This window comes from Symphalangus syndactylus, chromosome 14 (assembly GCF_028878055.3).
Source record: "Symphalangus syndactylus isolate Jambi chromosome 14, NHGRI_mSymSyn1-v2.1_pri, whole genome shotgun sequence".
In the NCBI taxonomy this organism is placed as follows: Eukaryota; Metazoa; Chordata; class Mammalia; order Primates; family Hylobatidae; genus Symphalangus; species Symphalangus syndactylus.
The window spans coordinates 43,091,252-43,111,940 of NC_072436.2; the positions used below are offsets into that span (position 1 = coordinate 43,091,252).

Here is a 20,689-nt window from a genome sequence, read left to right on the forward strand (position 1 = left end):
GCTGGGATTACAGGTGTAAGCCACCACACCCGGCCCTCAACCTTTATGTATACAGTTGTTGCTCAATATGTGCAGGATACTGCTTCTAGGATGCTGTGAGGATACCAAAATCTCAGATGCTCAAGTCCCTGTATAAAATGCATATAACCTATGTACATTGTCTTGTATACATTTTTTTTTTTTTTTTGAGACGAAGTTTTGCTCTTGTCGCCCAGGCTGGAGTGCAGTGGTGTGATCTTGGCTCACAGCAACCTCTGCCTCCTGGGTTCAAGTGATTCTCCTGCTTCAGCCTCCCGAGTAGCTGGGATTATAGGCATGCACCACCACACCCAGCTAATTTTTTGTATTTTTAGTAGAGATGGGGTTTCACCATGTTGGCCAGACTGGTCTTGAACTCTTGACCTCAGGTGATCTGCCCGCCTCAGCCTCCCAAAGTGTTGGGATTACAGGCGTGAGCCACTGCGCCTGGTCCTGTCTCGTATACTTTAGATCATCTCTAGGTTAATTATAATGCCTAGTACAATGTAAATAATATGTAAATAGTCATTATACTGTACTATTTGTATTGTTATATTGCTATTTTTCTCTAAATATTTTTGATCCATAGTTGGTTGAATCCATGGATGTTTGGATCCAGCCCCTGGATACAGAGGGCTGACTTTAATCTTCCCCCGTCCTTAAGTATCCTGTGAAGATATAAATGATGTGTGCCATGTCTTACACCAGCAACTGTGCCCCCTTGGCCTGGGCACATGTGGTAACTGTCCATGCATCATGTTGTTTAGGTGACTTGCTGTTTCTGTCCCTACTGCTGTTGGCCCAACAAGGAAATATGAACTAGGTAAATAATTTTCAAAAATCCAGACATTAACTTATTTGCCCCTGTAGGAGTCTTTTTTCCAGAGCTGATGATAACAAGACAGCTTCCTTTGCAGCTTCTTTCACCTGGCATCTATTTCACAGAGGAGGGAGGTAAGTTTTATTTTCAATGGCACTAAAGATTGTTTTCCTGGATTGTTTTCACAAACTGCACATGAACAGTGTTTCAAAAGTATTTCCTGAATTAGGTGATGTCTGCAGGGAGCCATGAATCATGCTGAAAACAGGATTGTTCAAAACTTTGCCAGGAAGTCTCTGGCAGAATTGTGTTAGCGACTTTTAGCAAACACAGCTGCTTCCTTTCTGTTCCAATCAATCAGCCCAGCCTAATTACCACAGTACAAGGGTGGTAAGTCCTAGATATGCTTGCTGATAACTGCCAGCTTTTAGCATGTGCAAGTTAAAGTGCCTCTTCCTAACTACGATAGCAGATTAAACTGTTCCTAATAAACGTTGTTCTAGAGCTTCCTGAAACCGGACACAGAAAACAGGTCTTAGGGTCCACCAGGGACAGTTCCCATGATTGCTGGCATACAACACTGCAGCAGTGGCTGAAAGTAGTGTCAAATCAGTAACAAATCCAACTCTTTGATATTATCATCTTACTGCTACAGATTACTTGGAAAATATGCCAAAGATAGAGAAAAAGTAACTGATAACGATCACATTCCAAACCATAGCAATCACCAACCTGAATTTCCACATTACCCAAGCGTTTTTGTGTCAAAGTGGTACCAATCTAAAACTCACACAGATACTTACCATCACCTTCTATAACACGATTGCAGTGGAAGCAAACATCACCAAATAGCTGAAAATTAAAAAAGGTGGTCAAAGTTCAAGATGTGTTAGAAATTTTAGAACACTGAACATTTAAAAATAGCTGGCTATCTAAATTGAGGATTTATCACTAGAAAAAATTAGTAAAAGTCCTTTGACAAGTTTTTACTTCTTACAATGAAAGTAATTCACTCTCATCAATTAAAAGAAAAACTTTCAGGCTGACAGTTTGAACACCCAAATAAGTGATGCAAAATATAGAAATCTGTGAGTCCATATGGATAAGAAATAGTTAAATGAATAAACCTATAGACGGGAGAGGAGGTGGGCTCTTGCTCAGGCAGAGCGCTGAGGACCAGACTATGGGTGGAGGGCATGGAGCTGCAGAAGTGTCGTTTGCAGCTGGCGCAGAGACAAGAATCATCAAGGGGTGCTAAATCTAGGGCAGGCTGATGAGGAACAGGACATTTCCATGGGCATAAAATGATTGCCCACAGATTGCTTCTTTCTTACAAAGGAGGGAAGGAAATTGTAATTCGTAGTGATGTTATCAGCCAGCACCATGCCTGGGAGATCACCAGTGCAGGAGAGGTATAAAATGCTCCAGGGGCAAGGTTCTGCGAGGATGCCCTGCCACTGTATGCGGCCGTAACCTGCTGTGTATAACCTCATCTAAGCATAGAGAAGCAGCAGGTGAACCCAAGTGGAAAGTAGTCTATTAAAAGGTGGTAGGGGCCCTCTGCATCCCTCCAAAATGTCAATGTCATCAAAAATTTTAAAAGGATCTGGAAATGTTCCAGATTTAAGAAGGCTAAAGAAACATCACAGCCCTAGGCTGGGTCCAGTCTGGGAGTGGAAAAAATGCTGTGAGGATATTATTGACTCAAGCGACAAAACTGGAATAAATGGGTTAAAGTACGGTATCAATATTGATAACTACAATTATGTTAGAGAGTCCCATATTCTTGGGAAATATACACTGAAGTATTTAGGGGTAAAGGAGTATGACGAACTTATTGGCAAATGCTTTAGAAACAGCCATCGTACTTGTATATAATATTTACGTAAGTATGTGTTTTACACAGGAAGACTGAGCGTGGGAAATGATAAAGCAAACTGTGGACTTGAATGAAAGGCATACAGGTATTCTTTGTATATTTTATAGTTAGCTTCTGAGTCTGAAATTATTTCCCAAATAAAAAGTTAAAAACAAATCTCTATTGAACAATGTACATCTTCCAAGAGATTTCCTTGTAGCTAAACTACTGATAAGCTTAGGTTCATAAAAGTCTATCTAGCATCCAGTGACTAAGGTCAATACCTGGTTATAGTGAGTTTCACAATACGCCAGGCCTTTCCTCTCATAATGGCGATGTCCAAGAAAGGGTTTCTCACACTTGGCACAAACAAAATGCTGAAAAAAAATTGCTATAGGTAATTTTTGAATTGCCATATTTTATATCTAATAAAGTAAACACCAAAGTTAACCTATTTTCAGAGAAGATGAAGGAAAGTTTGAGACAGTCATTTCATTTGGCCTTAGGTGGCCCCATAATATAATACTTCTGCAGTTGTAATTCAGTTGTCTGTCTTTGAAGGTTACTTTAAGACATAGCCTATTATAATAGCCTGAAAAGAGAATAGAGGTGAGCATCTCAGTAGCACCTATAAAGGAGGAGCTGCTGCTGGATACAGACCATGGCACTTCCTGCTTCAAGAAGGCTTTAGGAGCAAAAGTGCACATCCTGTATCATTATTGAGACATTCACAAAAGCAGTGTACATTCTATATTCTTGGCTGTCAGCAAAGTCAATTGTCTTTAAAATGTCCATGTTTAATCTTTAGAGTCTCCTAATCTTGCCAGAACACCTGAATCATGAAGATTTGAAAGTACTGGTTACCCCTGAATCATGGAGATTTGAAAGGATTGGTTACCCTTTGCCATTTAGAACTCACCTCCACATGCCACTGCTTGCCCATGGCGTTCACCACGCGCCCTTCGATGGGCCGTCGGCAAGCGCCACAGATGGGGACCCCCATTTTATCATGGCATGGCAGGCAGTACAGCTCCCCTTTCAGCTCCCGTGCATCAGCAGTCAGCTCCTTCCTGTCCGTGAGAAAGACATCCAGCTTAATACTAATACTAAGAAAAACGGCCAACCGATGGGGCTAGCACACTTTTTAGAAGGTTTTTAAAGACATTACTATGACAATCCCTGCAAATTTCTTTTTTCCCCTTTAGAGGTGATCAGAATAACCTGAATTAATAGGCCCGAACAGGTTTCAGACTCCTACCAAAACATCTGTATCTTAAAAGGGTAAGATGCAAGACTAGGTCAGATACATACCACCACACCAGTCATATTCATCATTTCCTTCTTATATTATCACATTTCATTTTAGTCCATTTGTCTTCCTTTAAAAGCTACAGGGAATAATCACAGTGCTGAGGGTAGACTCAGTAATACTACCTGCTATGGTGTGACTGTGTCCCCGAAGTTCATGATCCCCAATGCAGAGGTGTTGGGAGGTAGGACCTCTAAGGGGTGATTAGATCATGAAGGCTCTGCCCTCACAGATGGATTAATGCTGTTACTGAGGGGGTGGGTTCCTTAAAAAGGACAAGTTCAGCCTCCTTCCTTCTCTTCCTTCCCCTCTCCTCTTCCCCCCACCATGTGATGCCCTCTGCTATGTAATGATGCAGAAGAAGGTCCTCACCAGATGCCAGCCCCTTGATCTTGGACTTCCCAGCCTCCAGAACCACGAGCCAAATAAACTGTTGGTTACAAATTACCCAGTTTGTGGTATTCTGTTATAGGCGCATAAAATAGACTAAGACACGACACACGACCTTTCCAAGCAAACTGAGAAGCTGGGAGACTAGTTCCATTTACTAACAATTATTTAAATCGTCACAAGCTGTTGAAAAGAGTTATAGGTTAATAGGTTTATTTTCATAAACAACAAAATGCCCAGAATTTTCCTTCTCCAAATACTCAAATTAAATATTATTTTCAGTCTCCTGCATCAATAAACATTTGGTCAGAGATGGTCCCAATTAGTCAAATGGACTTGTTTGAATTTCATCCCTTTTATGTAATTCTCTAGGAGAGATGCTAATGAAAAGTGGACAGAGGTGAATCCCCCAAGAGGAAGGATAGGCAAGAAAACGAGATAAGGCACAAACTGATAATTCAATCACAAAAGATGAGACGGCTGAACTTATACAACCAAACTGTTTTCTTTTTTTCTTTCTTTTTTATTTTTTGAGATGAGTCTTGCTTTGTTGCCCAGGCTGGAGTGCAGTGGCGCGATCCACGCTCACTGCAAGCTCTGCCTCCCGGGTTCATGCCATTCTCCTGCCTCAGCCTCCCGAGTAGCTGGGACTACAGGCACCCACCACCACACCTGGCTCATTTTTTTATTTTTAGTAGAGATGGGGTTTCACCATGTTAGCCAGGATGGTCTCGATCTCCTGACCTCATGATCCACCCGCCTTGGCCTCCCAAATTGCTGAGATTACAGGAGTGAGCCACTGCACCTGGCCCAAACTGTTTTCTTAATATTTGGCCTACTGTTTCTTCTCCATCCCTACTATAATTTAGCAAGTAAGTTCACATTAACTATAGTAAAGAATTTTTTTTTATGATATGGAGTCTTGCTCTGTCTCCCAGGCTGGAGTGCAGTGCACCATCTCAGCTCACTGCAAGCTCCGCCTCCCGGGTTCCCGCCATTCTCCTGCCTCAGCCTCCCAAGTAGCTGGGACTACAGGCGCCCGCCACCGCGCCCGGCCAAGAATCTTTATCCACTGAATTTTTATACTAGGCAGCAAACTGAGAAAAATTTATAGCCTAACAATCTATCATAACTTATTGAAGACAAAAAATTAAATATATTTCTTTTAGATATAAACCAAGCCAAATTAAAAAAATATAACAACATATTTTAAGATAATACATAATTATTACAACTGTAAAAGTTATGCATGTGCAGAGATAAGACCTTTGTTTTTAGATCTTCTATTGGAAAAACATAGTGATGACAAATATTTCTGGGGCTAATGGGAATATTTTTAATATGGACTGATAGTTGACATTATAAGATTATTGCTAATTTTCTTAGGCATAATAAGAGTATTGTGGTTCTGGCCAGGTGCAGTGGCTCATGCCTATAATCCCAGCACTTTGGGAGGCCGAGATGAGTAGACTGCTTGAGCCCAGGAGTTTGAGACCAGCCTGGGCAATGCAACAAGCCTCCATCTCTACAAAAAATTTAAAAAAATTAGTCGGGAAGGGTGGTGTGTGCCTGTGGTCCCAGCTACTCTGCAGGCTGAAGTGGAAGGACTGCTTGAGCCCAGGAGGGTGAGGCTGCAGTGAGCTATGATTGCCCACTGCACTTCAGCCTGGGCAATAGAGACCCTGTCTCAAGGAAAAAAAAAAAAATTTTTTTTTAAAGTATTGTGGTTCCATAGGAAAATGCCCTTATTCTCAGGAGACGTATACTGAGAGTCATGAGAAATTTTAGAGGTATGTGTATACAGACACACGTGCACACATACATAGGAGGGTGAAACGAGAATGTGGACTGTATACACACAAGCATGGCAAAATGTTAACTGGTGAAACGAAATTAAGGGTATACAGGTTTCATTATATCATTCTCTTGACTCTTCTATAGGTTTAAAATTTTCTAGACTAAAAATTGGAGAAAAACAATTTGGTTTGCTAGAGTAACAGAAGTATAGATAAATGTAACTTTCATTCCCACTGCTTGTGTAATAAAAAAGAAACAATTCCAGTACCCGCAGTTGGCGCAGTTGAAATGGTCTGGATGGTAGGGGTCGTTCTTGAATATCAGAGGCTGCTCATCGATGATAGCATGGCATTTCTGGCAGATGTATTTCCCAAGGCCTCTGGCTTTCTCACGATTATGACAGGGGCGACACAGGTGTCTAAACAGAGCCAAAACTTAAATTTAAAATTTTAGGTTCTTTCTAATGGTTAAAAAGAAATATGCTTCCCTTATCTCTGAAAAGAAATTAAATCATTTCTTAAAAAAATCACTCCTGTGCTTAACAGGGCAGAATCAAGCTACATGAAAAATGTGTTCCAACCCTAATATCTGACTGATTTTTAAGAAACTCCATCTAGGTACATCCCCCATTGGTAGTTCAGCCATGCATGGAGCAGTTATGCCCTGTGAACGGCAACACAAGGGTCCACTCCCAGCAGCAGCACTCAGTCAACACACTGCAGTGTCTGAGTTCCCATGCCCTCAATTCAGTGTCCTACAGAACTGCCTTACATCCCACATAGAGAATACACATGATCTTGTCACAGTCACATTATCCACCCACATCTGACAAGGATGAAAATCCACCTACCTCCCAGCATTCTTGACAAACCCGATATCTGCCAGAACTTCCTGGCAGAGGTCACAGCGGAAGCACTCCGGATGCCAGCTGTTATTCATGGCTTTGATAACTCGGCCAATGATGAATTCACCTGTGGGAAAGCAACACACAACGGATGTTACTAAGTAACATCCTAAGTAACAACCATGGCACTTTATTTACTGAGAGAGCAATTAAGGAAAAACAGTGAGGAAAAAAACCGTTGAAGCCTTTCTCAATAGAGAAACTTTTTTTTTTTTTTTTTTGAGACAGTTTTGCTCTTGTTGTCCAGGCTGGAGTGCAATGGCGCCATCTTGGCTCATTGCAACCTCTGCCTCCCAGGTTCAAGCAATTCTCCTGCCTCAGCCTCCCAAGTAGCTGGGATTACAGGCGCCTGCCACCACGCCCGGCTAATTTTGTATTTTCAGTAGAGACAGGGTTTCTCCATGCTGGTCAAATTCCCGACCTCAGGTGATCCGCCCTTCTTGGCCGCCCAAAGTGCTAGGATTATAGGCATGAGCCACCACACCTGGCCAGTAGAAGAACTTTTTATTTATGTGTCTACCAGAGTAAGCACATTAGAAAAAAAGTTTTTATTTCATCTGAGTTTTTGTTTTTGATTCAGCAGCCATGTTTTTGGGCTGTTTTGTCTCATCTCTGAATCTAGCTTTCCTTTCCAAACGGGCTACTAGGCTCTCTTGAATGCCTTTTGGTTATTTCTGGTCATTGTCAACATAGACAACTGAAATCTACAGCACAGTTTCTTATAACCCATACTTAATTTATTCTTTCATTAAACCTTTAGAACATTCGACTTCGTTTCTTCAATCTCTGGAAACCTAGCAGAGGTATTAGCAACCAGTGAAGTGGCCAACATGCAAGCAAGTCCATCACTTATGTGCCGTGCAAGCAACTCTTAAGCATCCCTAAGCATCTGAAGCACCTCACTGATGTCTTCCCTGCCTCTTTCCTGGCAAAACCAAAAGCAAGTAGATAAAGGTTGTGTTAACACAGGAAAAGAACACTCCCAAACACCACCTGATAGGAGTCCTAGTTCATCCCAAAATACCTCTACCTTAAATGTCCTTAAAAATCAATTATCTCTAGGTTTTGATACTCCTCCAGCTTGTTATATATTAACAATAGCGAAGAGGAGTGATGAAGTTTCCAACAGTTATTCATAATGAGCACTAAAAACCATTTTTACCATCGATACTTCACCAGTGTGAAATGACTCAAGTAATTTGGAAACTTACCTTTTTTTCCCCCAAGATGGAGTTTTGCTCTGTCGCCCAGGCTGGAGTAAAGTGGTGTAATCTCGGCTCACTGCAACCTCTGCCCCCTGGGTTCAAGCTATTCTCCTGCCTCAGCCTCTTGAATAACTGGGATTACCGGCACCTGCCACCATGCCCAGCTAATTTTCGTATTTTTAGTAGAGACAGGGTTTCCCGATGTTGGCCAGGCTGGTCTCAAACTCCTGACCTCAGGTGATCCTCCTCCCTCCGCCTCCCAAAGTGCTAGGATTACAGGTGTGAGCCACCGTGCCTGGCTGGAAACTTACTTTTTACCTGACATTTAGCAGTAAAACTTACCACACTGATGACAGCAAGGGGCAAAGAGCATCTGAAAGTCATGTTCACAGTACTTTCTTCCTTCAAACTGAAAGAGAGGGTACCACCAACTTACAAACACGAAACAATCACAGGAGAAATATAATTATTTGATGAAGATATACAGGAAAGATGTTTCTAAACTAAGAGTTCTACTCTAAGAATTTATAATTCTACTGGGATTTTAAAAAGCAGATACTCTTTTGCACCATCCATACATCTACATGTTGGTACAGCAAAGACATACGGAATAAGTAGAGGCTAGAGTGAACAGTACACCTACAGGGACTGGTGACCTGGCCTGACTGTGTTGAATTGTTTTCTGGCTCAAATACCCTGCCTTTAATGAATCTGATGAAAGCTATGGATCACCTCTCCCTCCAGAAAATATGCACATACATACAACTCACCTCCCACATTTTTCAGGTCGATATCTATAATTCTCACGTAACCTCAAATATTTACAAAGGGCAAATATTCTAGCACATTGTATTTTATTATTTTTTTAAATGGGAGTCTTGCTATGTTGCCTAGGCTAGTTCTTGGACTCCTGGCCCAAAGCAATCCTCCTACCTCAGTCTCTCAAAGCACTGGGACCACAGGCGTGAGCCAGTATGCTCAGCCCTAGCACATTTTAAAATGACCAAAATCCATTGAAAAACATTCTTTTAACAGCCAAGATTTTTACATCTTTCATTTCTTGAACTGTTTTCATTTTATGTGCTCCAATTGTATTGTAGTATATTTTTTGTACTTGTCTTTAGCTGATCACCCTATCATACTTTTCTGCAATTAAAAAATATATGTAACATGAAATTTTAAAATATGCTTTCTGAATCCATAAGGCTGTAAAGGTTAACATTTATTTTCTTCTGTATTATCATTAGAATGATTAGTATAAGACAAGCAAGACATAAATATTAATTTTTTAATACTATCTGTTTACTTGAAAAGCATATCTTAGTGACAGTGAAATGAGTAGGGCTGCCTTTTCCTCCCACAATTATTTCATGTATCTCATGCATCAATATGGCTTTCCACTAGAAGATTCAGGTTCAATATTAATTCTAGGTCTATTTTCTATTTTGGGTGTTGCCTTTTTTTTAAATATAGAAATGCTAAGAAGCCTTTTTCACATTACTAAGTCATGAGAAATGTTATAGTTATGTCTCCCCTTGAGTCTTTGAGCTACTTACAAGTTATATGCCAAAAGTCATACACTGTTTGATTATCAAAATCCATTTTTAATGATATCCATTTTTAATGTATCAGTTGTCAACCCAGTTTCCTCAAATTATGGCTATAGACTTAGTTCATCCAATTTAGTGAACGTATCTACCATAGCTTAACTGACAAAGTCAGTTCTTACTGTTGAACCAACCAAAGCAGATTTTCTCCTAGAAAAATAACTTTTTTTTTTCCCAGAGTCTCACTCTGTTGCCCAGTCTGGAGTGCAATGGTACAGTCTTGGCTCACTGTAACCTCTGCCTCTTGGGTTCAAGCGATTCTCCTGCCTCAGCCTCCTGAGTAGCTGGGATTACAGGCACCCGCCACCATGTCCAGCTAATTTTTGTATTTTTAGTACAGATGGGGTTTCACCATGTTGGGCAGGCTGGTCTCGAACTCCTGACCTCAAGTGATCCTCCCGCCTCTGGCCTCCCAAAGTGCTGGGATTACAGGTATGAGCTACTGTGTCCAGCTTTCACTTTTTAATTCAAATGAATAAGCTGTAATATGTTTAATGCATCTTTTTGTTTTTAGACTAGGTCTTGCTATGTTGTTCAGGCTTGTCTTGAACGCTTGGGCTCAAGTGATCCTTCTACATCAGCCTCTTGAGTAGCTGGGATTACAGGCACACACTACCTTGCCCAGATTAATGTATTTGGTTTTTAAAGTTTGTTAACAGAAGAGAATAAATTGATATGCTATTACTCAACACTGTGCCATACTACATTATAATGTGCAGCCAAAAGTACAAGTATTTATGAAGCGTGATATATTTCTGATGAATGTATGCCATCTATATGTATAAAAATCTGATGTTTAGCTTTTAGCAGTAATTAATGGAACCACCATATGATCCAGCAATCTCACTACTGGGAATATATCCAAAGGAAATGGAATCAGTATGTGGAAGAGATATCTGCACTCTCATGTTTACTGCAGCACTATTCACAATAGCCAATATTTAGAAGCAACCTAACTGTCCATCAGCAGATGAATGGATTAAAAAAATATGGTACATATACCCAGCGAGTACTCTTTGGCTATAAAAAAGAATGAGATCCTGTCATCTGTGGCGACATGGATGAACCTGTAGGACATTACATTAAGTGAAATAAGCACAGAAGGACAAATACTACATCATCTCACTCATATGTGGAATCTAAAGAGGTTGATTTCATAGAAATAGTAAAATAGAGGTTGCCAGAGGCTGGGGAGAATGGAGTGGAGGGGATGGGGAGAAGATGGTCAATGGGTGCAAAGTTACAGTTAGGACGAATAAGTTCTAGTGTTCTATTGAACAGTAGGGTGACTTTGGTTAATAATATATTGCATTTCAAAATATTTCAAAATAGCTATTTCAAAATAGCTAGAAAAGGGGTATTTTAAATGTTCTTATGACAAAGAAATTATAAATGTATGAGGTGATGGATATGTTAAATACTCTGATTTGATTTTTATACAATGTATACATGTATTGAAACATCACACTGTGCCCCATGTGTGTAATTATTATGTCAATTAGAAACAAAAAAACAAAATGAACAGCCTTTTGTATCTGCTGCGTCTGCATCCTTGGATTCAGTCAACCAAGGATAAAAAAATATGTGGAGGAAAAAACCCCAAACAATAAAAAATACCAATAGAAAAATAAAAATAATACAAATTTAAAAACACAGTATAACAACTATTTACATAGCATTTACATTTTATTAGCTATTACAAGTAATCTAGAGATAATGAAAAGTATACAGGAGGATGTGTATAGGTTATATGCAAATAAGTACACCATTTTATATCAGGGACGTGAGCATTCAAAGATTTTGGTAAACTCTGAGGGTGAGGTGGGAGTGGGGTGGAGGGGGTGTCCTGGAACCAATCCTCTGTGGATACCATAAGACAACTGTATAAAAACTCATAAATAACTCCATTAATTTAGTTAGAAATGACTAACTTTTATTCTGTATTAAATGAAAGAGAAAGATGTATATTGCATAAAAACACAAAAAGTAGCCCAGCTCCTTTTTTTTTTTTAGAAGGTTTAAAATATAATCACTGTATAAGATAAAATTAGGATTAACTATGATTTGGAAACATCTTTTAAGAAGACAGGTAGGAGTCAAGAACACTGACCATGGATCCAGACTGCCTGCATTCAAAATCTGGCTGAAAGACTCACTGTGTGGCCTTGGGCAAGTTGCTTACTCTCCGGGCCTCCCAAGAGTCAAAAAGCGATACTGCTTTGGTCTGTTTGTTCTAGCTCATGGCATATCCTCACTGTGACATTGTGAAATACATATTTGGTCTTCCTCCCAGTTTCTTGGCATACAGCTCCTAAAATCCTTGGAATCTTAAAAGTGATGTCTTTTTATATGTTAATGAGGTGACTCGTGACTGGCAGTCCCTAGGTAGATTTAGGATGGGACTGGTTACCAGAAAGACCGAGGCAGAATCAGATGGTTGGAGTTTTCAGCCCTACCCTCCAGCCTTCAGGGAAGGCAGAGAGGAGCTGAAGGTTAAGTTGATCACCAATGGCCAAGTGTTTAATTAATCATGCCTACATAATGAAGCCTCTGTAAAAATTTAAAAGGACAGGGTGCAGACAGCTTCTGGATAGCTGAACACAGTGTAGTTTCCCAGAGGGTGGTACAGCCAGAGAAGGTGTGGAAGCTCTGACCACCTTCCCTTACCTCACCCTATGTATCTCTTCATCTGTATCCTTTGTAATATCTTTTACAATTTATTTTTATTTATTATTATTATTTTTTTTTCAGAAACAGGGTCTTGCCCTGTTTTTCAGGCTGGAGTGCAGTGGCATGATTATAGCTCACTGTAGCCTCCAACTCCTAGGCTCAAATGATCTTCCCACCTCAGCCTCCCAAGTAGCTGGGACTGTGTGTGCCATCATGCCTGGCTAATTTTGTTATTTTTTGTAGACACGGGATCTCACTATGTTGTCCAGGCTGCTCTTGATCCAGAAATTGAGTCCTTCAAAACCAGAACAGGAGGACTTAGAAATAGATTTCCTTGCCACCGTTCATCCTGCAAATCTCTTGCACCCTGGGCTATGCTCTTGAACTCCAGGCTGCTCTTGAACTCCTGGCTTCAAGCAATCCTCCGACCTAAGTCTCACGAAGTGCTAGGATTACAGGTGTGCTCTACCGTGCCTGGTTGGTAATATTGTAGATCCAGGCATGGTAGCATGTGCCTATAGTCCCAGCTACTGGGGAGGCTGAGGCAGGAAGACTGCTTGAGTCCACAAGATGGAGGCTGCAGTGAACTGTGATTGTTCCACTGCACTCCAGTTTAGGCGACAGAGCTTGACTTTATCTCAAAACAAACAAACACAATACTAACAATAAAGCAGTAAATGTGTTTCCCTGAGCTCTGTGAGTTGCTCTAGCACATTAACAGAACCAGAAGAGGGGGCTGTGGGATCCCCAATTTACAGAGCATGTCAGCCAGAAGTACAAGTGAAGCAATCTGGGGCTTTCAATTGGCATCAGAAGGAGAAGACAGTCCTGGGGCTGACCCCTCAATCTGTGGGATCTGAGGCTATCTCCAGATAGATAGTGTGGGAATTGAATTGGAGAATGCCCAGCTGGTGTCCACTGCAGAACTGATTGCTTGCTTGGTGTGTGGGGAAAAATTCCCACACATTTGGTCACAGAAGAACTTGTGTTGATTGTTGTGGTGTGCAAGCAGAGGGAAAATGGTTTGTGTTTTCTATCCACCTCATTCACAATTTCTTACCAATGCTCTTTGCTCTGCTCTCCCAGAGCTTTCACTTACAAAGGATAAATTCTTCTGAAATTAGTCAGGACATGAAAAAGGCTAAGTCCTAAAAGGAAAGCTGTTGGCTGGGTGCAGTGGCTCATGCCTATAATCTCAGCACTTTGGAAGGCCGAGGTGGGCAGATCACAAGATCACGAGTTCAACACCAGCCTGAGCAACATGGTGAAACCTGTCTCTACTAAAAATACAAAAATTAGCCAGGCGTGGTGGCATGAGCCTGGATTCCTACCTACTGAGGAGGCTGAGGCAGGAGAATCGCTTGAACCCAGGAGGCGGAGGGTACAGTGAGCCGAGATCGCACCACTGCACTCCACCTTGGGCGACAGAGTAAAACTCCATCTCAAAATAAATGAATAAATAAATAAATAAGGAAAGCTGTTGTAACTACTGTCTACGTCTCTAAATTCAGCATATACAGTCATGCGCCGGATAACATTTCTGTCAACAATGGACCATATATACTACCATGGTATATGGTATATTTACTGTACTTTTTCTATGTTTGGATACTTTTAGATACACAAATACTCACCATTGTGTTACAACTGCCTGCAGTATTCTGTATAGTAACATGCTGTACAGGTTTGTAGCCTAGGAGGAATAGGCCATACCATATAGACTAGATGTGTTGTAGGCTATGACATTTAGGTTTGTTAAATACATTCTCTGATGTCCGCACAACAATGAACTTGCCTAATGACACCTTTCTCAGACATTTCCCTGTGGTCAAGGGGCGTGCATATCTGTACCTGAATATAGAATATCCAACACAGTTCCTAAAGCCAAGCTTCTCCTTAACAAGAAAATACATAAGGCAGGGAAAGACTAAGCCTTATGGGTTTCAGCACTCCCTAACTAATCCTTTTTGATGGGTATCCCGGAGCAATTAATGATAGTAAGATTTGAGATTTCTTTCTTTTGCAATGTGAGAGAAGTACTATTGTGAATATAAATATGTTTTCAGGCAAAGAGAAAAGGATCCAGAAATTGAGCCCTTCAAAACCAGAATAGGAGGACTTAGAAATAGATTTCCTTGCCACCATTCATCCTGCAAATCTCTTGCACTCTGGGCTATGCTTCTCCAGTGTCACAACTACTGTTAATTCCAGGTGGAGAACTTCTGCTCTAACAAGCTGCCTCTTTTCTACAATGTGTAGAAATGATCAAACATAGCAGAGCTCAACTTTTGAGCCTGAGAGAAAGGCCAGAAGTTGATCCAAAGTAAAACTCTAAGATATAAAATTTTTTAAAAATCAAGAATCATAAATTGGGAAGAATTAAATTTCTTTTTTTTTTTTTTTTATTAATTTTTTTTGCATACAAAAACAATAAACATTTTCTAAAAATACATACAAACAAAAAGATGCGTATCAAACATATTAGGAAGGTTGCACATGGGAAGTCGGGGAATAGAAATGGGGGTGGGAGTTAAAATAAATGAGAAAGGGACTTTATATGGATCAGTGATAATAACTCAATCCTCTATTTGACAAAGAAGAGGGAGAAGGAAGAGGAAGAAAAAGAAAGTGGGATAAAGGATCAGAAAGGGAGGAAAATAGAAAAAATTAGAGTATGACTCCAGGGTAGACCTGTTTTGTTGTCACTGAGTTGGTTGGTTGGTTTGTCTGTTGTATTCTTCATGTTTCGCCAAGTTGGCCAGACTGGTCTCGAACTCCTAGCCCGAAGTGATCAACCCGCCTTGCCCCCCAGAGTGCCGGGACCACAGGCGTGAGCCACCACGTCCAGCCCCCACATTGCTTCTGGCCTCCGTGGTAGACCTCCCAGACGGAGCGGCCAGGCAGAGGAGCTCTTCACTTCTACCCAGACACGGGGCGGCCGGGCAGAGGGGCTCCTCAGGGAAGAATTAAATTTCTATAAATATAGCCTTTCTAGGTAACTACACATTACATCCCCAAACTGATTTAAACAAGGAATACAATAAGCCTGTTAGAAATATTAATGGTCCAAATTAGTAGTATTTATAAACAAAATGCCTTAAGAACTCTGCGGTCCCACCACCTGTGGAAATGGGTCGCTCTGTGTGGGGGAAGATGAGCTCCAAGAATGGCTCTGTTTTTAACTCTTTTAAGTTGAAGTTCTGTAAATATTCCCTTTAGGGGAAAAAACAGAATTATTCTGAGCTGCTTTCAAGTAAGCTCAGAACAGGAAATCAGCTGAAAAGTCTCATTTCCAGTCAAGTACAAAGTTGCAAATCTCCATTTGGTGCTTTATACCAGTTTGTCATAAACTGCCCTGAAGTGAGTGGATCCACAGATAAACAGATGTGCTGGTTGCAAGTGTCTTCCATTCTCAGTTTCTGCCTTCCTGAATAATCAGAGTAAATGAGTGAAGAAACCTCTCTGTAAACCATCTTGCTACAAAACTACTCATCATAAATGGGTCTTTCCTGGCCAGGTGTAGTGGCTCACTCCTGTAATCCCAGCACTTTGGGAGGACGAGGCGAGTGGATTACCTGTGGTCGGGAGTTTGAGACCAGCCTGATCAACATGGAGAAACCCCATCTCCACTAAAAACACAAAATTAGCTGGGCATGGTGGCGCATGCTTGTAATCCCAGCTACTTGGGAGCCTGAGGCAGGAGAATCGCTGGAAGCCGCGAGGCGGAGGTTGCAGTGAGCCGAGATCGCGCATTTGCACTACAGCCTGGGCAACAAGAGTGAAACTCCGTCTCAAAAAATATATAAATAAATAAATAAATAAATAAATAAATAAATAAATAAATAAATGAGTATTTCCTGTTAATGCATTTTGTGATGGGAAAAAAGGGACATATTTGTGAAATCCAAACTAAGGAGAGAGAAATGTGAAGCACCAACAAAGAACCCAGCCCTGAGCATGTACTAAGTCAGGGTTAATCAGCTGCACAATAGGTCCCTAGTCCTTGGTTCAGTCCATCCCACTCTACAATACTTCCTGGACTTAAATCAGCCTTCTAAGTGTTGGCTTCACTTCACTCCCAAAAGTATTTTCTTATGAGAAAAATTAAGATACTCCTTTTACTGGAGATAATGCTGGATGTCTCAAAGTTAGATTTAGGAACCACTATAGTTAGCATTAGGGCCTCTGGGTTGAAAGGGTATTTCCCCGGGGAAATGGCATCTAATCACTTGAGCTCAGGAGTTCAAGACTAGCCTGGGCAACATGGCAAGACCCTGTTTCTGCAAAAAAAATTGTTTTAATTATCTATCTGTGGTGGTGTGCGCCTGTAGTCCCAGCTACTAGGGAGGCTGAGGTGGGAGGACTGCTTGAGCCCAGGAAGTCAAGGCTGCAGTGAGCCGTGATTGTGCCACTGCACTCCAGCATGGGTAACAGGGTGAGACCCTGTCCTAAGAAAAAGAAAAAAAAAAAAGAGAAACTATAGTTGAGACAGAAATACTGGTGCTCATTTCTTCAGATATATGTTCTGGTAAGTGGTTAGGAAACAAGGATCTCATTCTATACTTGCCTCTGTGGCCAAAGGGAAGAATGTCCTATTTAATTCAAAGTACCAGAAAGTTCAACCATAGGAGTAAATCACATTTTCAGGGGAAGCGAGTGCACAGAACCCACCTATAAGTCTTCCTAACTAGTCTTCCAGAGAAAAGAAAAAATAGAGGCTGTGGAAATCAGGGAAGGAAGTTGTTTTGATAATGAGACAAAAGCAATAACAAAGATATAAAGTGGCAAAGATGCATTTGTTATTATGCAAAGACTGAAGCACATCAGTCATGTCCCAAATGGAAGGCAAACCGGGTAAGTTTCCAAGCTTCCTTTTCTGGAAAACAACTTATTGCTGGATATAATTGAAAGTGAAGATTATTTGTTAGCAGCCTTAGATAGTTTTTTTCTCTAATATCATTTAACCAAAAATAAATGTCTTATTCTCCAGATGCAGGTTTACACATCCCTGGGCTGGTTTTAATGATAAACAATGTAGCCAAAATAGTACTCTTCCTCAGGACCCAATACAGCTTGAACTGGGCAACAGCCCATGAATAGCCTAGTTCTGGGTATTCATCGCCATCTTTTGGAATAACAACACACAGACCCAGGGAGGGTATTTATAGTCCAGTGTGAGGGGTGGGCAGGACGAGATGAGTCACACTTTATTCTTCGCTGCTCAGTGCTGTTCTGAGCCTTTCCCTCTGACTCAGCACCAGTGGCCTCACAGCTGACAGGGCCTAAATGCGGCAGCAGGAGCTCAGGAAGCGGTCATGCTGCTTAGTGAAGGTAGCTTAACCATCATGTTCATTCCTAAGTCGCAGGCAAAATGGGAGAAAGAAGGTGACAGAGGGCTGGAGCTCCAGGGTGCTCACAGGGGAAACCACAGGCCAGGGATATAAGGAAAATGTTTGGGAAAACAGAGCCTGTCTTTTTCTCTGAGTTCTTCTCTATTGCTCCCCTAGACTGAACTCTCCTAAAGCCTTTGTCATAATCGCCCATTTCAATAAAAATATCTTATATTTAAAAAGAATATGTAAGGGAAAGAATACTGTATTGGATACTAGGAGACCAGCTAGGTTCTCATCTCTTTCATGTCACAAACCTGCTATGTTATCAGACATTTCAACCTCTCTGGACTACAGGAGAAAAAAAAAAAAAAAGGGAGGGATAAAGACGGGATTCATATAGTGAGAAGACCAATGCTCTCTCCAAGCCAGCTTTCCAGAATTCCCTTCAGTGTGCCTTGGGAGTCTCATCTCCTTCCTTGCCACAGTCCTGGAAGGCCTCCACGGTGCTGAGGCAGAAGTAGGTCCTCGGGTCCCTTTACCTGAATTGAGTGATGGCTCACCATCACTACCACCAGCAAATGCCCTCTCTTCTTGCTGCCTCAGCACCTAGGGATTTCCTATTCCTTCTCCTCACCAGCTAATCACAGTCTACCTACAGCCTCAGTAGGGGGTCTCTATGCCTGATGCCTCCATTCACACCTCTGGAGCTCCTCTCCTGCCCTCTTCTGCTGTGGTACATTGGCCTCTCCTGCTTTTGTCCATCCTCACAACTGTCATCTGCCCATCCCTAAATCCATCATCCTTGCCCAAAAGATTCCCACTGCCCAGGGACGAAGTCAGGAAGAACAGGAAGAACTGCAAGAAGATACATAGAGCATGTTTGGAGGCCTAAAGAAATAAAGTTAAAAAAAAAAAAAAAGAACTAGAAGAAAAGAGAAAATGAAGACCTCTTTCCACTGCTAAGGTTTTTGTTGTTGGGAATGTGTGTTTTGGGGACACAATAGGAGCTTAAAAAAAATGTGTACTAGTGAATAAAATAGCATTCCCTAACCCTAACCCTTAAAGCTGTTTCCCAGAGTTGACATTACATACTTGCTAGCCCTGTATTTCATGTACCCATGATGGGGTAAACAGCTTTTCTGTGGGCTGGCCTAGGAACCCCACTCTCATGTTTGTTTCTATGGGAAAATGCTGCCTGAGTGGCATACAATGGACTTACCAATGATCTTTGTAAACTACGTTTCCTTGCTCAAGCATGGTTTATATAACAGGGAAACATAAAAATCTGCTAGGCAAAAGAAGAAATCAAAGAGCAGCCATCTTCAACTATAAAATAATTCTATATACATATATTATCATATATAGATGTGCATATATGTACAAATATGTAAGAAGTAAGGTGGTAAAAGTAAATTACCTATTTGATCTAACACATACATACACCTCACTCTCACCTTCATTTATAGCCTGGGGTTGGCATCTCTAGATTATCCCCCAAAATACATGTTTACTGTGAGAAAGGAGTTTCAGTAGGCCAGACATGGTGGTTCATGCCTGTAATCCTAGCACTTTGGGAGGCCGAGGATCACCTGAGCCCAGGAGTTTGAGACCAGCCTGGGCAACATAGGGAGACTCCGTTTCTATGAAAAATAATATTAGTCAGGCGTGGTGGCATGTGCCTGTAGCCCCAGCTACTCAGGAGGCTGAGGCTGGAGGATCAGTTGAGCTTAGCAGTTCAAGGCTGCAATGAGCTATAATCATGCCACTACACTCTAGCCTGGGCTATACAATGAGACTTTGTCTCAAACAAAACAATAAAAAGCAACGAGAAAGGGGTTTCAGTAATGTTGAGAATACCAAATACACTACAAAGGAAGTGCAGACCATATGCTAACACCCAAGGATCAAGAAAAACAAGTATTTGGAAAAGAACATAGACACCCAGAAGAGCTAAATGTAGACAGTATAGTTCCCTAAAATACTTATTTTTTTTTCCTTAGAAAATAAATGCATGGACGCTCCTGGCTCGAGGCTGGGAAGTTGTGGAGGGGGTGACGTACACCACACGCTCTCCTTTAGAGCGGGTCCAGTGGTCCTCTGAGAAGGGGGAAAGACACAGAGACAGGAATGGGTGAGGTGTATGGGGGGCCTGAGTGTGGCTGAAGACTCGGAAAGAATTTTGTATGTGGAGCTGAGCTGCTTAGGTCTGAAAGGCTCTGTCCTAAGGGACTCTGGGTTCTGAAATAGGACGATGAACTGAGCAATACAAATGCAGGGTCTGTGAGGGTGTCCCAATCACGCCACTGCCCATATGGGCCATAGAGATGCCACCTCTGACCTCACAGCTATCAAATACTGGCATGCATCTGGCACTTCAATTCAGTCTTTCATCATGAAACTGAACATGAAGGAGGAGGCCTCAGGAAAGAAGGGCAGGAAGCGGGAGGGCGGGGAATGGCACCTCCCTGCTTTTGTCCAGCGTAACTCACCTCATAGAAGAGTCCTTCTGGGAACTGCTGGAAGCACTGAGCGCACACGAAACACTGCTCATGGTACAGCTCCCCATTACTGTTTACGATCTTCTCAGCAGGCGCAAAGCCGCCCTTGCAGCGCTCGCAAGTGGCGCTGGCCAGGGCATTGGCCATGTTGCTGTAACACACAAAGAACAGCAGGTTGCAGACCGTCAGCCTCTTCTTAGATCGAAGATCGAACAACACTAAGAACCGAACAGCAAATTCTATCTGATCACAAAAACCCTATTTTATCTAAAAAGCTCAA

General features: G+C 41.6%; 1 protein-coding gene and 1 long non-coding RNA gene across 13 annotated transcripts in view; one reads left to right on the top strand and one right to left on the bottom strand.

Moving 5' to 3' along the window:
* The window catches only part of LIMS1 (LIM zinc finger domain containing 1), a 156,254-nt gene that overhangs the window by 7,551 nt on the left and 128,014 nt on the right, over nt 1-20,689 (bottom strand). For all 12 annotated transcript variants that reach the window (XM_055243849.2, XM_063616659.1, XM_055243846.2 and 9 more), the window contains 7 exons: nt 20,401-20,560; nt 8,644-8,710; nt 7,043-7,163; nt 6,461-6,610; nt 3,616-3,766; nt 2,981-3,073; nt 1,642-1,690 (listed from right to left, as the gene is read on the bottom strand). In XM_055243849.2, coding sequence (XP_055099824.1) covers nt 1,642-1,690; nt 2,981-3,073; nt 3,616-3,766; nt 6,461-6,610; nt 7,043-7,163; nt 8,644-8,710; nt 20,401-20,560 — 791 coding nt within the window. The remainder of the gene's footprint in view (nt 1-1,641; nt 1,691-2,980; nt 3,074-3,615; nt 3,767-6,460; nt 6,611-7,042; nt 7,164-8,643; nt 8,711-20,400; nt 20,561-20,689) is intronic.
* On the top strand, nt 1,239-11,559 carry LOC129463207 (uncharacterized). The gene is made up of 2 exons (XR_010115411.1): nt 1,239-2,802; nt 7,857-11,559. It is a non-coding gene; the product is annotated as an uncharacterized lncRNA (long non-coding RNA).